Consider the following 15,972-nt stretch of genomic DNA (forward strand, 5'->3'; position numbering starts at 1 on the left):
TTAATAAAAGTGCAATAGGGTGTTTATATAGATCTCCTAGTGCATCTAGTGCAACGTTTTGTGAATTCTTTGACGAATGTTTCGAAAGATTGGTAGAAAACACTAAATATCGCATAATGTTAGTGGGAGATTTTAATATAGACTATAATGGGAAAGGAAATTGAAAACGATAATAAAATTTAATGGTTGAAGAAAATAATTCGAAGTGGTCTGTATTCTATCGAAACTGCCAGACGCGGATCGCGAATTCGATCTTTTTGGATCTCATCAGCGCGTCGCAGGCAGCTCCGACAGAACACAGACCAACTTTTACCTGCTGTCTTAACAGTGCGTTTTAGAAAATACCACAATAGACTTAAATCGGTTTAAAAACTTAGCAAGTAATATAGTTTATGATTGCAGAGTAAATAATTTAAATACTAAGATTGAAATATTCTGTGATTAATTTACAAAGACTATTGATACGGTAATGCCAAACAAAAAAGTATTAAGGGGGTTTTGACGGCAATTGAAAATAAAAATGTGCAATTCAAAAGATTTCTATTACCAAAGAAGCAAAAGACTGGGAATTATATAAAACAATTAGGAATAGGATCCTATCAATACTGAGAATAGAAAAGGTGAACTACTACAATGGGATCGTAGACGAATGCCAGAAAGATGCCAAACTAATGTAGAAAACACTTAAAATGGTAACAAATGCAAATAAACAATAAACTTATTACGAAATACAAATTAATGGCGACATTGTCAACCTGAAGCACCAAATAGCTAATTCAACGAATATTTTATTGAAAGTAGTAAAGAAATAACAAACAGTATTGTAGCGAGCACGAGTGTGTTGATGTGCGATTGGGCACACGTCTGTGTAAACGGCTTATCCATTCCCCGACTAGCCTCGGGCGCTTTCTTGATGTGCGCCGTATTTGTAAATGTGTGTCGTACCTGCGTCCTGGGAAAGCAGTTAAATAGTTCATAGTAAAAAAAAAACAATCAGGATGTTTTCAGATGGTTCCAGAAAGTAAACAAAAAGAATTTAAAGGAAGGGACGATCGCCGAGAGGAGAAGAAATTAATTGACCGTTGCAGAAGTGAATCGAGAAATAAATTGACAGTGGTAGCAGTGAAATAAATAGCGCAGTGAATAGTGATATATCAACAGTAGGGAAAATAAATAGAATAATTCATAACCTAAGTTTAGTAATAATTTAATAGTGTTTTTAAGTTCTTTAATAATTAGTGTAAATAAGTAGTTCCTGTCGTTATCAGTCTAAGAAGTTAATTTTGTTAAACCCACGAACATTACAACTGCTGTCAGGTGTGGGGTTGAATAAAAGACATTACACTGGCAAAGAATTAAAAATTAAATTAAAAGTACTCCTTCCTAAAATACTCGACGTCTGTTGAAATAAGTGGAGTGATTGACAGATATTGTAGGAATCTAATCAGTGAGCAGAAATGCAAAGAGCAACATCTACTTTATCAGAATGCCAACTGAGAATGAGACTGACAAGAATGTTTTTTTACTTGGGACATGTTGTATCAGCGAAGGGCGTGGCCGTGGATCCAGAGAAGATAAAGGCCGTGAAGGAATGACCAGTGCCTGAAAAAGTGCACGACATAAGAAGCTTGGGATTTTGCATGTATTAACGTCGCTATGTTTATGGATTTGCCAATATCGCCAAACCTTTGACACGTTTAACCGAAAGTGACCGCAAATTTCATTGGGATTCGGATTATCAAACTGCATTTGAGACTTTGAAGCTTTAATCACAGCCCCCGTACTGGTTTATCCTCGGCCCAATGGAATGTTCATTTTGGACACCGACGCCAGCAATGTGGAAATGGGAACCATTCTTTTGCAGTTACAAGATGGCTAAGAGAAGGTAATCGGCTATAACAGAATGAAGATTCGGGCTGTAGGGCCGTGGTGTATGTGAACTATTCCCTCCAAACGTTTCGTCAGCTTCTGCAGCTGACATCCTCAGTGGTAGTGCTGCGTTGACAACCTGAACGTAGATTATATCTCGAAGCCTCGACAGGGACTGGGTGCGACAATATAAAACACGACCCGGACTTGAAGAAGGTGATGGAATGGAAAAGAGACGGAAAACGACCAACGTGGCAGCAAATTTCTAACTGTACCCAAGTATTAAAATCGTTAAGGGCTCAGTAGGACTCAATGGTTTTGGAATATGGCATCCTGAAGCGTATTATTGAATCTCTAGACGGAGAGGAAGATGGGAAGCAACTGGTTATTCCTCGAAACAAGGTTAGAGAAGTGTTGCAGTATCTTTATGATGGATCATCTGGTGGCCATTTTGAAGTGAATAAGACGCTTGAGAATGTTTGAGGTAGATTTTATTGGGTGAACTACAAGGAAGATGTTAAGAATTGGTGTACCACCTATGCTGCGAGTAATGGACCACAGAAATGGCCAAGGGCGCTATTTGTCTTTATTTTTAACGCCATACCGTTGATCTATCGACGAAACGACTGGCCAAACACCTGCCAGTGTCCTTTTTGGAAGGGAGTTACGACTACCTTGTGACTTCAAATTCGGCTGTAAACCAGAAGAAGACTTGGCTGGAGAAGATTATATTACCAACCTCCGAAGCCACGAAGCGGTTCGTCTACATACACAGATTGCTAGTGATGAGATTAAAGAAAACTACGATATCAAGGCTACAGCTGGTGGTTACCAAACTGGAGATCTTGTTTGGTTGTGTAATCCTCGTCGTTGCCGTGGACTATCACCTAAGATCCAACAGAATTGGGAAGGACCCTGTGAGATAGTGAAGAGGATTAACAACGTGATCTATCGAATTAAGAAAACACCAAATGGGAAGCCGAAGGTAGTCCATTTTAATCGCTTGGCTCCATTCGCCGCTGCAAATGAAGAGGAAGCGCGGGCNCAGCCCAATCACATATTGTGTCAATACTTATCATTTTATCGTAATTTAAAAACTTGGAAATTGCACGGTACACTATAGGAACTACGAAAAATTTTCCCTAATCGGCGCCATGTGTTTAGGCTCCTCCCATTTGACGGATCCCAATAGATAGGAAAATATTATTAAAAAAGCTGGAACGATATCATAAATAATATCTTACGTTACTACATTCGGCCATCCTGCGTAAAACATCTGACCTCAGATGTTCTCTTCGTTTTCTTCATTGTCGTCCATCTCGCTTTCTATCCCTGCGGTCCATAGCTTTAGATGGTACACAGACGCTGATGTCTGGTTTGGCCCTTCATGGTCTGCTATCTTTTGTATCACGTACCGGTCGTTTCTTAAACCTTTTAGAATTTTGTACGGTCCTAAAAATTTAGCTCTCAGTTTGAGACGTGGTCCAAATTGAGTCCTCTTAATTGCGACCCAATCTCCTCTTGGTAATGTCTGGCTGCTTTTCATCGTTTGTCATATCTTTTTTTAATATCGTTCTGTATTTCGGCAATATTTTCTCTCGCTTCATCTGGCAACTCGTTTCTTTCTTCTTCGAATCTATTAGCCCGATCTTGTTGTAATATTTCCTTTACTTCGTTATCGTCCTTAAATCGAGCATTGACAGCAAAAAGTAGATGGAAAGGTGTTTTACCTGTGCTCCGTGAAGGCGTCGTATTTAAATATTGTTGATCCTTTTCGACGTATCTGCACCAATTTTCCGGAACAGGAGCAGTAAGTTTGGTAAGAAGTGGTATAAGGGTGCGATTCATCCTTTTTACCTGTCCGTTCCCTCGTGGTACACCGGTTGTAATTGTGACATGCCCAATATTTTCTTCTTCACAGTATGAATGGAGAGCGTTGGACGTGAAGGCTGTTCCACAATCTGATATAATTCTTCGCGGGCTGCCGAACAATGCTGCCTGCTTGCGCAGCCGACCAATTACTTCCGCTGCATCGGTCGACTTCGTAGGATATAGTCATATGAATTTTGTGAATACATCTGTGGGAACACTCGGTATAGTAAGAAAACATTCATTGTTGTGTATCAATTAAGCGCCTACATTTGTGCTGACTTAGTTAGGTCGCGACACACTGCGACTAACTAGGTCAACGGCAAATACACACACAAATGTAATGTGCTGAAATGTTCTTTGCCATTTAAACCATGTAAATAAATTTTGTATAAATAGTCTGTAAATATCCGAATAAAATTAGTCTAACACCAGGCTCACTATTATTCGGATGCTGATAAAGTGTCAACCCTTGGAATCATCAATGATGCAGATAATGTGTCCAACGATATTACTAAATCGGTTCTTCTCAGAACCACAACTTTGATAGTCACATCTCTCATCATATACGACTACAGAGAGTGGCTACAGTGGTGACCCCGATTACGAACAGTGATAAACTACATTGGTGACCACAGCCGCAACCTTTTGAGGATGACCTGCCGCCGTCACACATTCTCCACCGGCCAGTCCTCATCAGGACTACATTGGTCATCCTGCGGAGCAGCGCAACCCTGCTCCTCCGCAAGCAGCATGTAAGCTAACAACACCGCCCAGGCCAGCCGCAACGTAACGCCCAACCTTGCCACAACACGCCGCCGTTAACCATGTCCCTTGACCGACTAGAAGTCAAATTGCCACCCTTCGTGCCTTCCGACCCCGAACTCTGGTTTTGCATGGTCGACCGCAGTTTTGAGGCCTACGGAATTACGTCTGAATCAACAAAATTTGGGTATGTACTAGGCAACCTTGACCCTCACTATGCGGCGGAAGTGCGTGATATCATTGTCAATCCCCCGGCGACTGATCCATATGCCACCATCAGGGCAGCACTCATTCGTCGGCTGGGCATCTCCCAAGAGGCACGGATGAAACAACTCCTCGAGCCAGAAGATTTGGGAGACAGGAAACCCACGCAATTTCTGTGCCATCTACGCGGTCTGGCCGGAACCACTATGTCGGACAATTTACTGCGAACCATTTGGTCAAGTCGTCTTCCTCTTAATATTCAAGCCATCATCGCAACTATGCGCGATAAGAATCTGGATGAAACAGCGGGGGTAGCTGATTACATCATGGAAGCAACGCAAACACAGTCCATGATAGCAACCACGGCCACACCTACTCCACAGCACGATGCCATCCAACAGCTGACCAACAAGGTGTAAGCACTCCAGATGGATCTACACCAAATAAGACGACACATGGCGAGAAACTCAAGAACAAGATCTCGATCAATTTCAAGTGGTACTTCTTCACGAAAACGATACAACAGTAACGACAGGACCAGCGGCCTTTGCTATTACCACAGCAAATTGCAGGACAAAGCACGGAAATGCATCCCTCCGTGTAGGAAGTCATCGGGAAACCAACCAGGAGCTCACTAATGGCGACAAGTGAGGTCCACACAACGCAGCGTCGCCTATTTATAACGGACAGAGCCACAAACCAAAAATTTCTGGTCGACACCGGTGCAGATATCTGCGTGTATCCCAAGTCACTAATACTTGGGCCAAGTCAGAAATCCACATTCACGCTACAAGCAGCAAACGGCACCAACATACCGACCTATGGTACTATTATTCTGTCGCTCAACTTAGGCCTACGAAGATGTTTCCCATGGCGTTTCATCATAGCCGACGTCACCAAACCAATTATCGGTGCAGATTTCCTAGCGCACTATCAACTGCTGGTAGATTTAAGCAACCAACGACTCTTGGATCAACTGACACACCTCACCACCTCTGGTAAATTAATCAACTGCTGCCAACCTTCCGTCACTTTCGTTACAGAAACGAAAACGACCACTTCCCCATACCACGAGATACTTCATGATTTTCCGTCATTAACTCGACCCAACGGCCAGATCACCTTTTCGAAACATGCAACAAGGCACTATATCAACACTACCCCCGGTCCACCAGTAGCATGCAAACCACGACGTTTAGCCCCGGACCGTTTCTCTGCAGCAAAGAGAGAATTTGAAACGTTGGTACAACTGGGTATCGCACGTCCCTCCTCCAGCCCCTGGGCATCGCCACTGCACATGGTCCCAAAGAAAGACGATGAATGGCGCCCATGCGGAGACTACCGTGCTCTCAACGCGAGAACAATCCCGGACAGATATCCAGTACGCAACATCGACGATTTCACGCATGCACTAGCAAATAAGAAGATTTTCTCCACAATCGACTTGGTTAGAGCGTATAACCAAATTCCAGTCGCAGAGGAAGACATCCCAAAGACAGCAATTACAACACCTTTTGGATTGTTCGAGTTTCCTCATATGAATTTTGGTTTACGTAACGCCAGCCAAACATTTCAACGTTTTATTGACGAAGTGTTACACGGCCTTGACTTCTGTTTTGCTTACATCGACGACATACTGGTCGCATCAGAAAATGCTGAGCAGCACAAACAGCATTTACGCACGTTGTTTACTCGTCTACAGTCATACGGAATACTGCTTAACCAAGCAAAATGCAACTTTGGTAAACAAGAAGTTTCTTTTCTAGGTTATTCTGTCTCGGCAAATGGAATACGTCCTTTACCCGACAGAGTAACAGCAATCTCCAATTTCCCCAAGCCTACTACCGCAAAACAATTGCGACGTTTCCTGGGTATGCTCAACTTTTACAGAAAGTTCCTGCCTAACGCTGCCCGCACTCATTCTGCTCTGAATGAACTTTTACTGGGGAAGATCAAAGGAAATGCACCACTTCAATGGAATCCCACAGCCAACGAGGCATTCAATTCAAGTAAGGAGCAACTGGCGCAGACTACTCTCCTGCACCATCCGCAACCAGATGCTACCTTAGCAATTTTCTGTGACGCATCCGACCATCACTTGGGCGCTGCGTTACAACAATTCCACAATGGAACCTGGGAACCCCTTGCATTTTTCGTCGAACATCGAACGCTGAAGTCAAATACAGCGCTTTCGGCAGAGAACTTCTCGCGATTTATAGCACGATTAAGAATTTCCGCCATTTTCTCGAAGCCCGTGACTTCTTTATATTTACCGATCACAAGCCTCTTACCTTTGCCTTCCGTCAGAACCCTGACAAATGCTCTCCCAGACAGTCACGGTACCTCAATTTTATTAGCCAGTTCTCAACGAACATCCAGCATATTTCTGGGAAAGACAATATCATCGCAGACGCACTCTCACGGATTTCTGAGTTATCAACACATATTGACTACGAAGCTCTTTCTACTGCACAGGAATCCGATAGGGAACTTCAAACTTATAGCAACTCTAACCAATTCATACAACTTAAACGGATTCACATTCCTAACACAAGCAAATCTATATCAGTGCAAAGACTGTAACCAGCGTACATCATGAAAGAAGAACAGCGCTTCCAACCGATACTCACAACAAGGAAAATGGACGATCGACCAACCCATACTACAACCCGGTCCGGTCGTCGAGTACATTTCCCTAGCTAAATCCGAGCAAGCTGATCCACATCGTTCCTCACTGGAAGGGGGTCCTGTGGGGACACTCGGTATAGCAAGAAAACATTTATTGTTGTGTATCAATTAAGCGTCTACATTTGTGCTGACTTAGTTAGGTCGCGACACACTGCGACTAACTAGGTCAACGGCAAATACACACACAAATGTAATGTGCTGAAATGTTCTTTGCCATTTAAATCCATGGAAATAAATTTTGTATAAATACTCTGTAAATATTCGAATAAAATTAGTCTAACACCAGGCTCGCTATTATTGGATACTGCAACAGTATCAACTCCAGAATATCAACCATCGGATGCTGTACCAGTGCTACGTCTCATCATAGGCACAGCAATGTGTCCAACGTTTTTATAAATCGGTTCTTCTCAGAACCACAACTTGTTAGTCACACATCTCTCATCTCACACGACAGAGTTTGGCTACACATCAATCACTACTAGGATATGTTGATACATTTTCTTTGTCGTAGTCATTGGTTCAATGTGGTCTATGTGGTAGGTTTGTAGCGGTAAGTCTCGTTTATCAATAATGTGAAGGAACCCTTCCTGTTTGCCGTGCTTTCTCTCTGCTAAAATGCAGTTTATACAACTAGCCACTACCTGCTCGACCTTTTGCCGCAGGCCTTTAAACCAAAAGTCCTTCTTTAGAATCGCTTCAGTTTTATTGACACCAAAGCGTCCTCGCTCGTGAGCTTGTCGCGTTACCTGGGCTTGCATACATTTAGGTACAACAATTAGCATATCATCACCTACAATTTTATGCAATATTCTATTTCTTATTAAGTAACCGTCGGCTTGATTACGAATTGTGACGTCTATTATTTTGACTATCCCTTAATCTTTCTCTTGCGCGCTTCTCAGACGCGTAATCAAATCGACTTCACTCTCACATATTAACATTGTACTGGGCACAGGATACCTGCTTAACGCGTCAATGTCTTGCATATTTTTGCCTGACCCATGACAAACTTCATAATTATACTCTTCTAATAATGCAACCCGCCTGGCCGTCCGCACACACAAATCTTTCTTTTTCACAGTTATTACAAACGCTCTACAGTCGGTTACAATCTTAAAGGAAATGCCTAATAAGTATACCCTAAACTTTTTCAAAGCTTTAATTATGGCTAACATTTCTAACTCGTAACTCGTGTACCTCTTCTCAGTTTCTGACATTTTTCCGCTAGCAAAATATACAGGGTGGAATTTTCGATCATCGTCGTCCAATTGTAACAGAATCGCCCCATACCCTACTTGAGACGCATCTGTATGCAATTCAGTCTCTGCGCCCACACTATATAATTTTAACAACGGCTTATTAATAATTGCGACTTTTAATGATTCAAAAGCTTCAATTTCACGACATCCAAAATTAAATTTTGCGTCCTGTTTTAATAGATCCGTCAACGGTGTAGCAATTGTGGATTACCCTCTTATAAATTTCCTAAAGTATCCCGTTAAATCTAGAAAAGTCGGTACCTGTTTTACGGTAGTAGTACAAGGAAAATCGTAAACCGCCTTTGTCTTCCATTCTGAGGGTCGTATCGTGTTTCGCATTACAATGTACCCTAGGTACTCTACTTCGGTTTGCAGAAATTGACATTTTTCCCAATTGATAATTAACCCGTGTTGACTTGCGACTAATACACGTTTTAATTGTTTTACACCATAATCTAGATCACCAGCTAAAATAATCAGGTCGTCCATATAAGTCACTACGACTTTCTGTTCAATTAAACTCTTAAAAACAACATTAATAAATTTTTAGAATATTATTTGCGACACGCACAAACCAAACGGGGCTTTCGGAAACTCATATTGGCCTGTTGGAGTTACAAATGCAGTATATTTTTGACTTAACGTATTGTAGCGACCACGAGTGTGATTGTGTGCGATCGGGCATATGTGTGTGTCAGCGGCTTATCGATTCGCCGACTAATCGCGGGTGCTTTTCTTCATGCGCACCGTATCTGTAAACGTGTGTGTCGTACCTGCGTTCCGGGAAACAATTAAACCGTTCAAAGAAAACGGTACTTCTCTGGAAGGCTGGAGAATGTTCCCGAAAGGAGGCAAGGGAGTATAAAAAGGAAGAGACGATCGCTGAAGTAGAGTAGAAATAAATTGACCGTTGCAGAAGTGAATCAAGAGATAAATAGACAGTGATAGAAGTGAAATAAATAGAATAGTGAATAGTTATAGTAATGTAAATAAATAGAATAATTACCGAAATTTAGTAATAATTTAATAGCGTTCTTAAGTTTAATAGTAATTGGAATTGCGCTACGGCGAGGCTCATTTAACAGCGGTGTATCACATCGAACTGAAAACCCGTTAACAGAAACCAACGGAATCCCTACAAGAATTCGAGGCCGATATTGCGAGACTGTCCCGACTGGCCTATCCTAATAGTCCAGAAGAATTGATGGAAAGGTTGGCAATGGAGGCATTTACTAATGGACTTCGGGACAGTGACACCCAACAACGAATACGCCTTGACCGACCTAAGACGCTAGCTGATGCATTGGCTCGTGCTTTGGAGTACGAAACTGTTAAACGGACCTATAGCCAACAGGGAAGGGTTCGGCTACTGCGTGAAGAAACGGATTTGTCAGAATCTTTAGAAGAAACCGTCTGCCGAATCATCTCCAAATTCTAATTGGAATTGCGGCAAACTAGGTCACATAGGAGGCAGTGTAGGAAAAGTACTCGACGTCAAACAGACTGCAAGCAGTTAAGTCGAATGGAAAAGAATGAAGAGGCCATTCGACGCGTCACGGTAATCGCTGACGAATGGTTACCTGACAATGTAAAACACGACCAAGAAAACGACCCGGACTTGAAGAAGATGATGGAATGGAAAAAAAACGGAAAACGGCCAACGTGGCAGCAAGTTTCTTCCTTTACCCAAGTACTGAAATCGTTATGGTCTCAGTGGGATTCAATGGTATTGGAGGATGGCATTCTGAAGCGTGTTGTTGAAAGTCCAGATGGAGAGGAAGATAGGGAGCAACTGGTTATTCCTCGAAACAAGGTTAGAGAGGTGTTGCAGTATCTTCATGATAGATCATCTGGTGGCCATTTTGGAGTGAATAAGACGCTTGGGAAAGTTCCAGAGCGATTTTATTGGGTCAACTGTAAGGAAGATGTCAAGGATTGGTGTAGGAAGTGTACCACCTGTGCTGCGAGTAATGGACCACAGAAAAGGCCAAGGGCGCCAATGCGTCAATACAATGTCGGTGGCTCCTTCGAACGAATTGCAATCGATGTGGCGGGTCCATTCCCAGAGTCCGAGAAAGGTACAAGTACATCGTGGTCGTTATGGATTATTTTAGCAAGTGGGTTGATGCCTATGCCTTTCCGAACCAAGAGTCAGAAACCATAGTTGAGGAGCTGGTGAAAGAGTTGATCAGTCGTTATGGGGTGCCCTTGGAGTTGCACTCAGACCAAGGGAGGAATTTCGAATCGGCTATATTCGGTAGAATTTGGGAGCTCCTAGGAATAAAGAAAACTCTAACCACTCCACTTCATCCACAATCGGACGTCATGGTTGAACGAATGAACCGGACCTTGATTAAATATCTCTCCAAGATAGTGTCTGACCACCAAAGGGACTGGGACCGCTATTTGCCTTTATTCTTAATGGCATACCGTTCATCTGTCCACGAAACGACTGGCCAAACACCTGCCAGTGTCTTTTTTGGCAGGGAGTTACGACTACCTTGTGACCTCAAATTCGGCTGTAAACCAGGAGATGACTTGGCTGGAGAAGATTATGTAACCAACCTCCGAAGAAAGCTTAACGGGTCGGTTCGTCTGCATGCACAGATTGCTAGTGACAGGATTAAAGAAAACTACGACATCAAGGCTACAGCAGGTGGTTACCAAACTGGAAATCTTGTTTGGTTGTATAATCCTCGTCGCCGCCGTGGACTATCACCTAAGTTCCAACAGAATTGGGAAGGACCCTATGAGATAGTGAAGAGGATTAACGACGTGATCTACCGAATTAAGAAAACTCCAAAAGGGAAGCCGAAGGTAGTCAATTTTAATCGCTTAGCTGCATTCGCCGGTGCAAATGAAGAGGAGGCGCGGACCAGATTATTAAGAACTGTTCCTTCCGAGCCCACATTCAAAGAGTTCATGAATGAAGGTCCCCATGGTAACAGGAAATTTGGAGTGACGCAAGAAATCCGACGAGACCTCTTTGCTACACCCAAGGAATATTCTCTGGCCCATTGCATTTCAAAGGATCTCAGAATGAGCCGTGGTATCGCGTCAGAGTTCAAAAGCAGATTTGGCGGTTTGGAACACCTTGAAGACCAAGTACAGAAGGAAAAATCACTGTTGTGCTTGTCTGACGGACGACGCAATATCTATTACCTGGTAACTAAAGAAAGATGCTCTGATAACCCCACCTATAGAGACCTTTGGGGCGCAGTAATAGAACTCCGCGGACAACTTCTGGAGAATAACCTACAGTAGCTGGCGATTCCGAAGCTTTGCTGTGGACTAGATAACCTAGATTGGAGGATCGTACGGAACATGATCGAAGTCCTGTTCCGCCGTACTGGAATAGACATTTTGGTTTGCAGTTATAACCCGAATCGGACCAATCATGAGAAGACCGTGGACTGTTACTTCTATTTCCGGAGTGGATGTCGTGAAGACGAAAATTACATGGCATGATCCTGCGAAACGGAAAGTAAAAATGTTTCGGGACGAAACATCCTTAAGGAGGGGGCAGTGTTGCGACCACGAGCGTGATTGTGTGCGATCGGGCATATGTGTGTGTGAGCGGCTTATCGATTCGCCGACTAGCCGCGGGCGCTTTTCTTCATGTGCGCCGTATCTGTAAACGTGTGTGTCGTACCTGCGTTCCGGGAAAGCAATTAAACCGTTCAATGAAAACGAGACTTCTGTGGACGGCTGGAGAACGTTCCCGAAAGGAGGCAAGGGAGTATAAAAATGAAGAGACGATCGCCGAAGTAGAGTAGAAATAAATTGACCGTTGCAGAAGTGAATCAAGAGATGAATAGACAGTGCTAGAAGTGAAATAAATAGAACAGTGAATAGCAACAGTAATGTAAATAAATAGAATAATTACCGATGTTTAGTAATAATTTAATAGTGTTCTTAAGTTTAATAGTAATTAGTGTAAATAAATAGTTTTTGTGATTGTGAGTCTTAAAATTTAATTTGTTAAACCCACGAACATTACATTATTTAGTGCACGATAATCTTTACAAATTCGCGTGGATCCGTTCTTTTTTACTAAGACTATTGGACTCGCGTATTCTGAATTGGATAATCTAATGATGCCTTCTTCTAACCATACTTTTATTATTTCATCTACCTCTTTTCTTTCTTGCAATTATAATCGGCGCGGTCTAAATACTACAGGTACCTCGCTTTTCAAAATGATTTTTGTTTTTATACCTACGTCTTTGGTTTTTTCCGACTTGTAAGTTTCAATTAGGTTCTTTATTTCTTCGTGGTGTTCTTTTACTTGAATATGCGCTAAATCGATCTCCTTGCATTCGTCGATAGTATTGATAGTGAATAATTCCGGTACATGCGAATTTTCCGAATCAGAATTGTCTAATGCTAAGAATAATACTATTCCACGGCGTACTCGTAATTCTACCTGGTCTAAAAAGTCTGTCCCTAATAAAGAGTGTTTCAGAATTTCTTTTGGGACAACGTGAAAAGTTACAAGAAATTGGACACCGTCGACTATCATAGTTTTAGAAAACTCACCCATTGCCAGTGGATCCAAGACCTTCAAATTTAAAAGTTCGCTTCCGCAGCATTGGCAAACCAATTTCTGCATAAACATCTGGTCGTATAAAGGTTAGATCACTACCTCCATCTACTAACGCTATGAACTTACGGTCCTCTAACAAAACTTCTTTCATGTACTTTTGTTTATCCGGTCTCGACACAATGTACGCTTCTTTAGGTTTTCCAGGACACTTCGCGACAATGTGCCCGAACTCATTGCATTTAAAGTATTTTAACCCTTTTTCTTGTACGGGACACTCTGCACTCAGATGGTCTTTGGCAACACGATTATGTGTGTTTTCGTTTTCACCACTGGATCACCTTCGGCGTGCTTCTTTTTTGATTCCCGTTTGTTTCTGTCGTCGCGTCTTTCTGTCGGCTTACTCCTACTTCTCATATCCTTCAACGTTTCGTATAGGGTTAACCTTTCCTTAAATTGCCAAATATTTTTCCGCTATTAAAAAATTTTATTCGCCAGGTCATCAGGAATTCCGTGAATAACATATTGGATTGCGTTTCCACTTTTGCTCGAGCAGCTATTTCCAGCATTTTGTAGACGTATTGCTGGTATGTTTCGTCTGGTTTCTTTCTGCGTTGTGATAACTGTTGGTGTATCTGGTAGCTATCCACTACGTCGTCAAACTCATTTTTTAGTGCTTTTTTCATTTTCGACCATGTTTTTGTGCACTTTTCGTAATTGACAAACAATTTCGCTGATCCTTTTAACAGTCTTTTACCATATGCAACTTTCTGTACATCGGACCACTCACATAACACCGCCATTTCTTCAAAGTCTTCAATCCAACGTCTTATGCTCACATAGTCGATCCCCATTGAACTCTTCTAAGGACTCTTCTACATCTCTAAATGTTAATTACGGCTTGGTTGTAATGTCACGTCTTTTTTGGCGAGCAACTGGAACTCTCGGCACTTCATCTTCTTCGTCGTCATTTTCTCCGTAACTGCTATCCTCAGCTACCGCTTCGTCAGCGTCATCGTCTTCATTATCGTCTTCGCACTATTTCTAGCTTTTTGATCACGTTCCAATATCAAGGCTGCTTTTAACTGTAATTTGTTCTTTTTTTTTTATTTAATGGAAATAAATAAGTTGGTATACACAGTTTTAACGTCTTCACCAAGTGCGCGCTCGTCAGCCTCTGTCCTTTTTTCGACTACCTGGGTACTTGGTCCGACCGATTTCTCCTTACAGGAAAACAACTTAAAAACTACGCTTAAAATCTAGCAAAAGAAAACAACTGCTTTTAACTTTATGACTTAACCTATTTGAGTTTTCTTAGAACTACGGACACACACACTCACATACATACACACAACTGCTCAAAATTTCTACCCTAACTTCTAAATAATATCTTCCGTTACTACATATGTTTGCTGATGATACAATTGTATACTACGCAAGTAGAAACAAATCAAACTCCGCCTCTTCGACGGAAACCCCATTTATTGGTACAGCTTTTATGATTCATTCAAAAACTTAGTGTATGATGATGATGAATTTATCTCCGTACGTAAGTTTTACTTACTTCAAAATGAAATACAAGGTCGTCTAAAATCTATTACCGAAAATCTAAGTGCTTCTGAAGAAAACTATAAGGTAGCTTAGGATTCTTTAAAGCAAAGATTTAACAAACGGCGGCAAATTTATGTCTATTACGTGTATTTACGTAAGATCCACGGACAATTTAAAAACCATATAAAAACCATTTCTTTGCCTAGGTTAGAATTATGAGCTGCGAAATTGCTCGCAAATTTATTTTTATCATATACCAAGGCATCTAATTTACAATTTGATAAAATTTATTTTTATACAGACTCCACAATTACATTAAATTGGATCAACAAATCGCCCCACACTCTAAAAAGATTTGAGGCTAATCGCTTTACAAAAATCCAAAATTTAACTAACAAGCAAGACTGGTATCATATATCAATCGCTGACATTCCTGCGGACTATATATCTCGCGGGCAGACACTTCTTGAATTTATAAAAAATCGTACATGGTTAAACGGACACTACTGATTGTCCCAAATTGAAACTAATTGGAGAATCACAAAACTGCCAATTAGTGATGATACAGATTCTTCTAGGATCTCACTGCATACATATTGGGTTAAAGACGTTAAATCAAAAAACAAAAATAATGGTTAAATTGAATAATTTGAAAGGTTTTCAGATATTACTCCTCTAAATCGCTTTGTCGCATTAGGTACTAGATTAGTTTTAAATACTCCTAATTACGTTCGACAGAAATATTGGCCCATTGATGGAAATGCATCAAATGATCTTTAAAATCAATCCATAGCTACCCGATTACTTGATGGGTGATTTACCTAAAAATAGATTAGTGCAAACTCACCCGTTTCAAAATACGTTTGACGTTTATGCGGAAGTGAAAAAGGGAATCGATTTTTCGGTAGTGTAATATAGTGTTTTTAATAGTGTAGTGTTAGAAAAACGAATTTTGCGAGTTTCTTATGTTACACGGTGATAAAGGTACGATCGTATACACAAATAGTACATCAGCAACAACAATATTGCGGGCCTAGCCCCCGCTGCTTGCAAAGCAGCTAATAAATTTCACAATTACGATGGATGCTTGTGAATTAAACGATATAATTCGGAAGAAGGATGAAGAAATCGAAAATCTTAAATATCATATAGGGAGCCTGCATGAGCAAATAAAGGAGCTCACTGACGCAGTCACGCAGTCAGAAATATGTCGACGCAGTT

General features: G+C 41.5%; 1 protein-coding gene across 1 annotated transcript; it reads left to right on the forward strand.

The window, feature by feature from the left end:
- The first annotated feature begins 4,565 nt into the window (after window positions 1-4,565).
- Window positions 4,566-5,126, forward strand: LOC112904506. The gene has a single exon (XM_025974638.1). The coding sequence runs from the start codon at window positions 4,566-4,568 to the stop codon at window positions 5,124-5,126; it is 561 nt and encodes a 186-aa protein (XP_025830423.1).
- The last annotated feature ends 10,846 nt before the right edge of the window (window positions 5,127-15,972 follow it).

Source organism: Agrilus planipennis, unplaced genomic scaffold, assembly GCF_000699045.2.
Source record: "Agrilus planipennis isolate EAB-ADULT unplaced genomic scaffold, Apla_2.0 scaffold217, whole genome shotgun sequence".
NCBI classification, from domain to species: domain Eukaryota; kingdom Metazoa; phylum Arthropoda; class Insecta; order Coleoptera; family Buprestidae; genus Agrilus; species Agrilus planipennis.

What these genes read in the sequence shown, in the direction of transcription:
- LOC112904506 (XM_025974638.1), top strand. Translation starts at nt 4,566, where the DNA reads ATGTCCCTTGACCGACTAGAAGTCAAATTGCCACCCTTCGTGCCTTCC.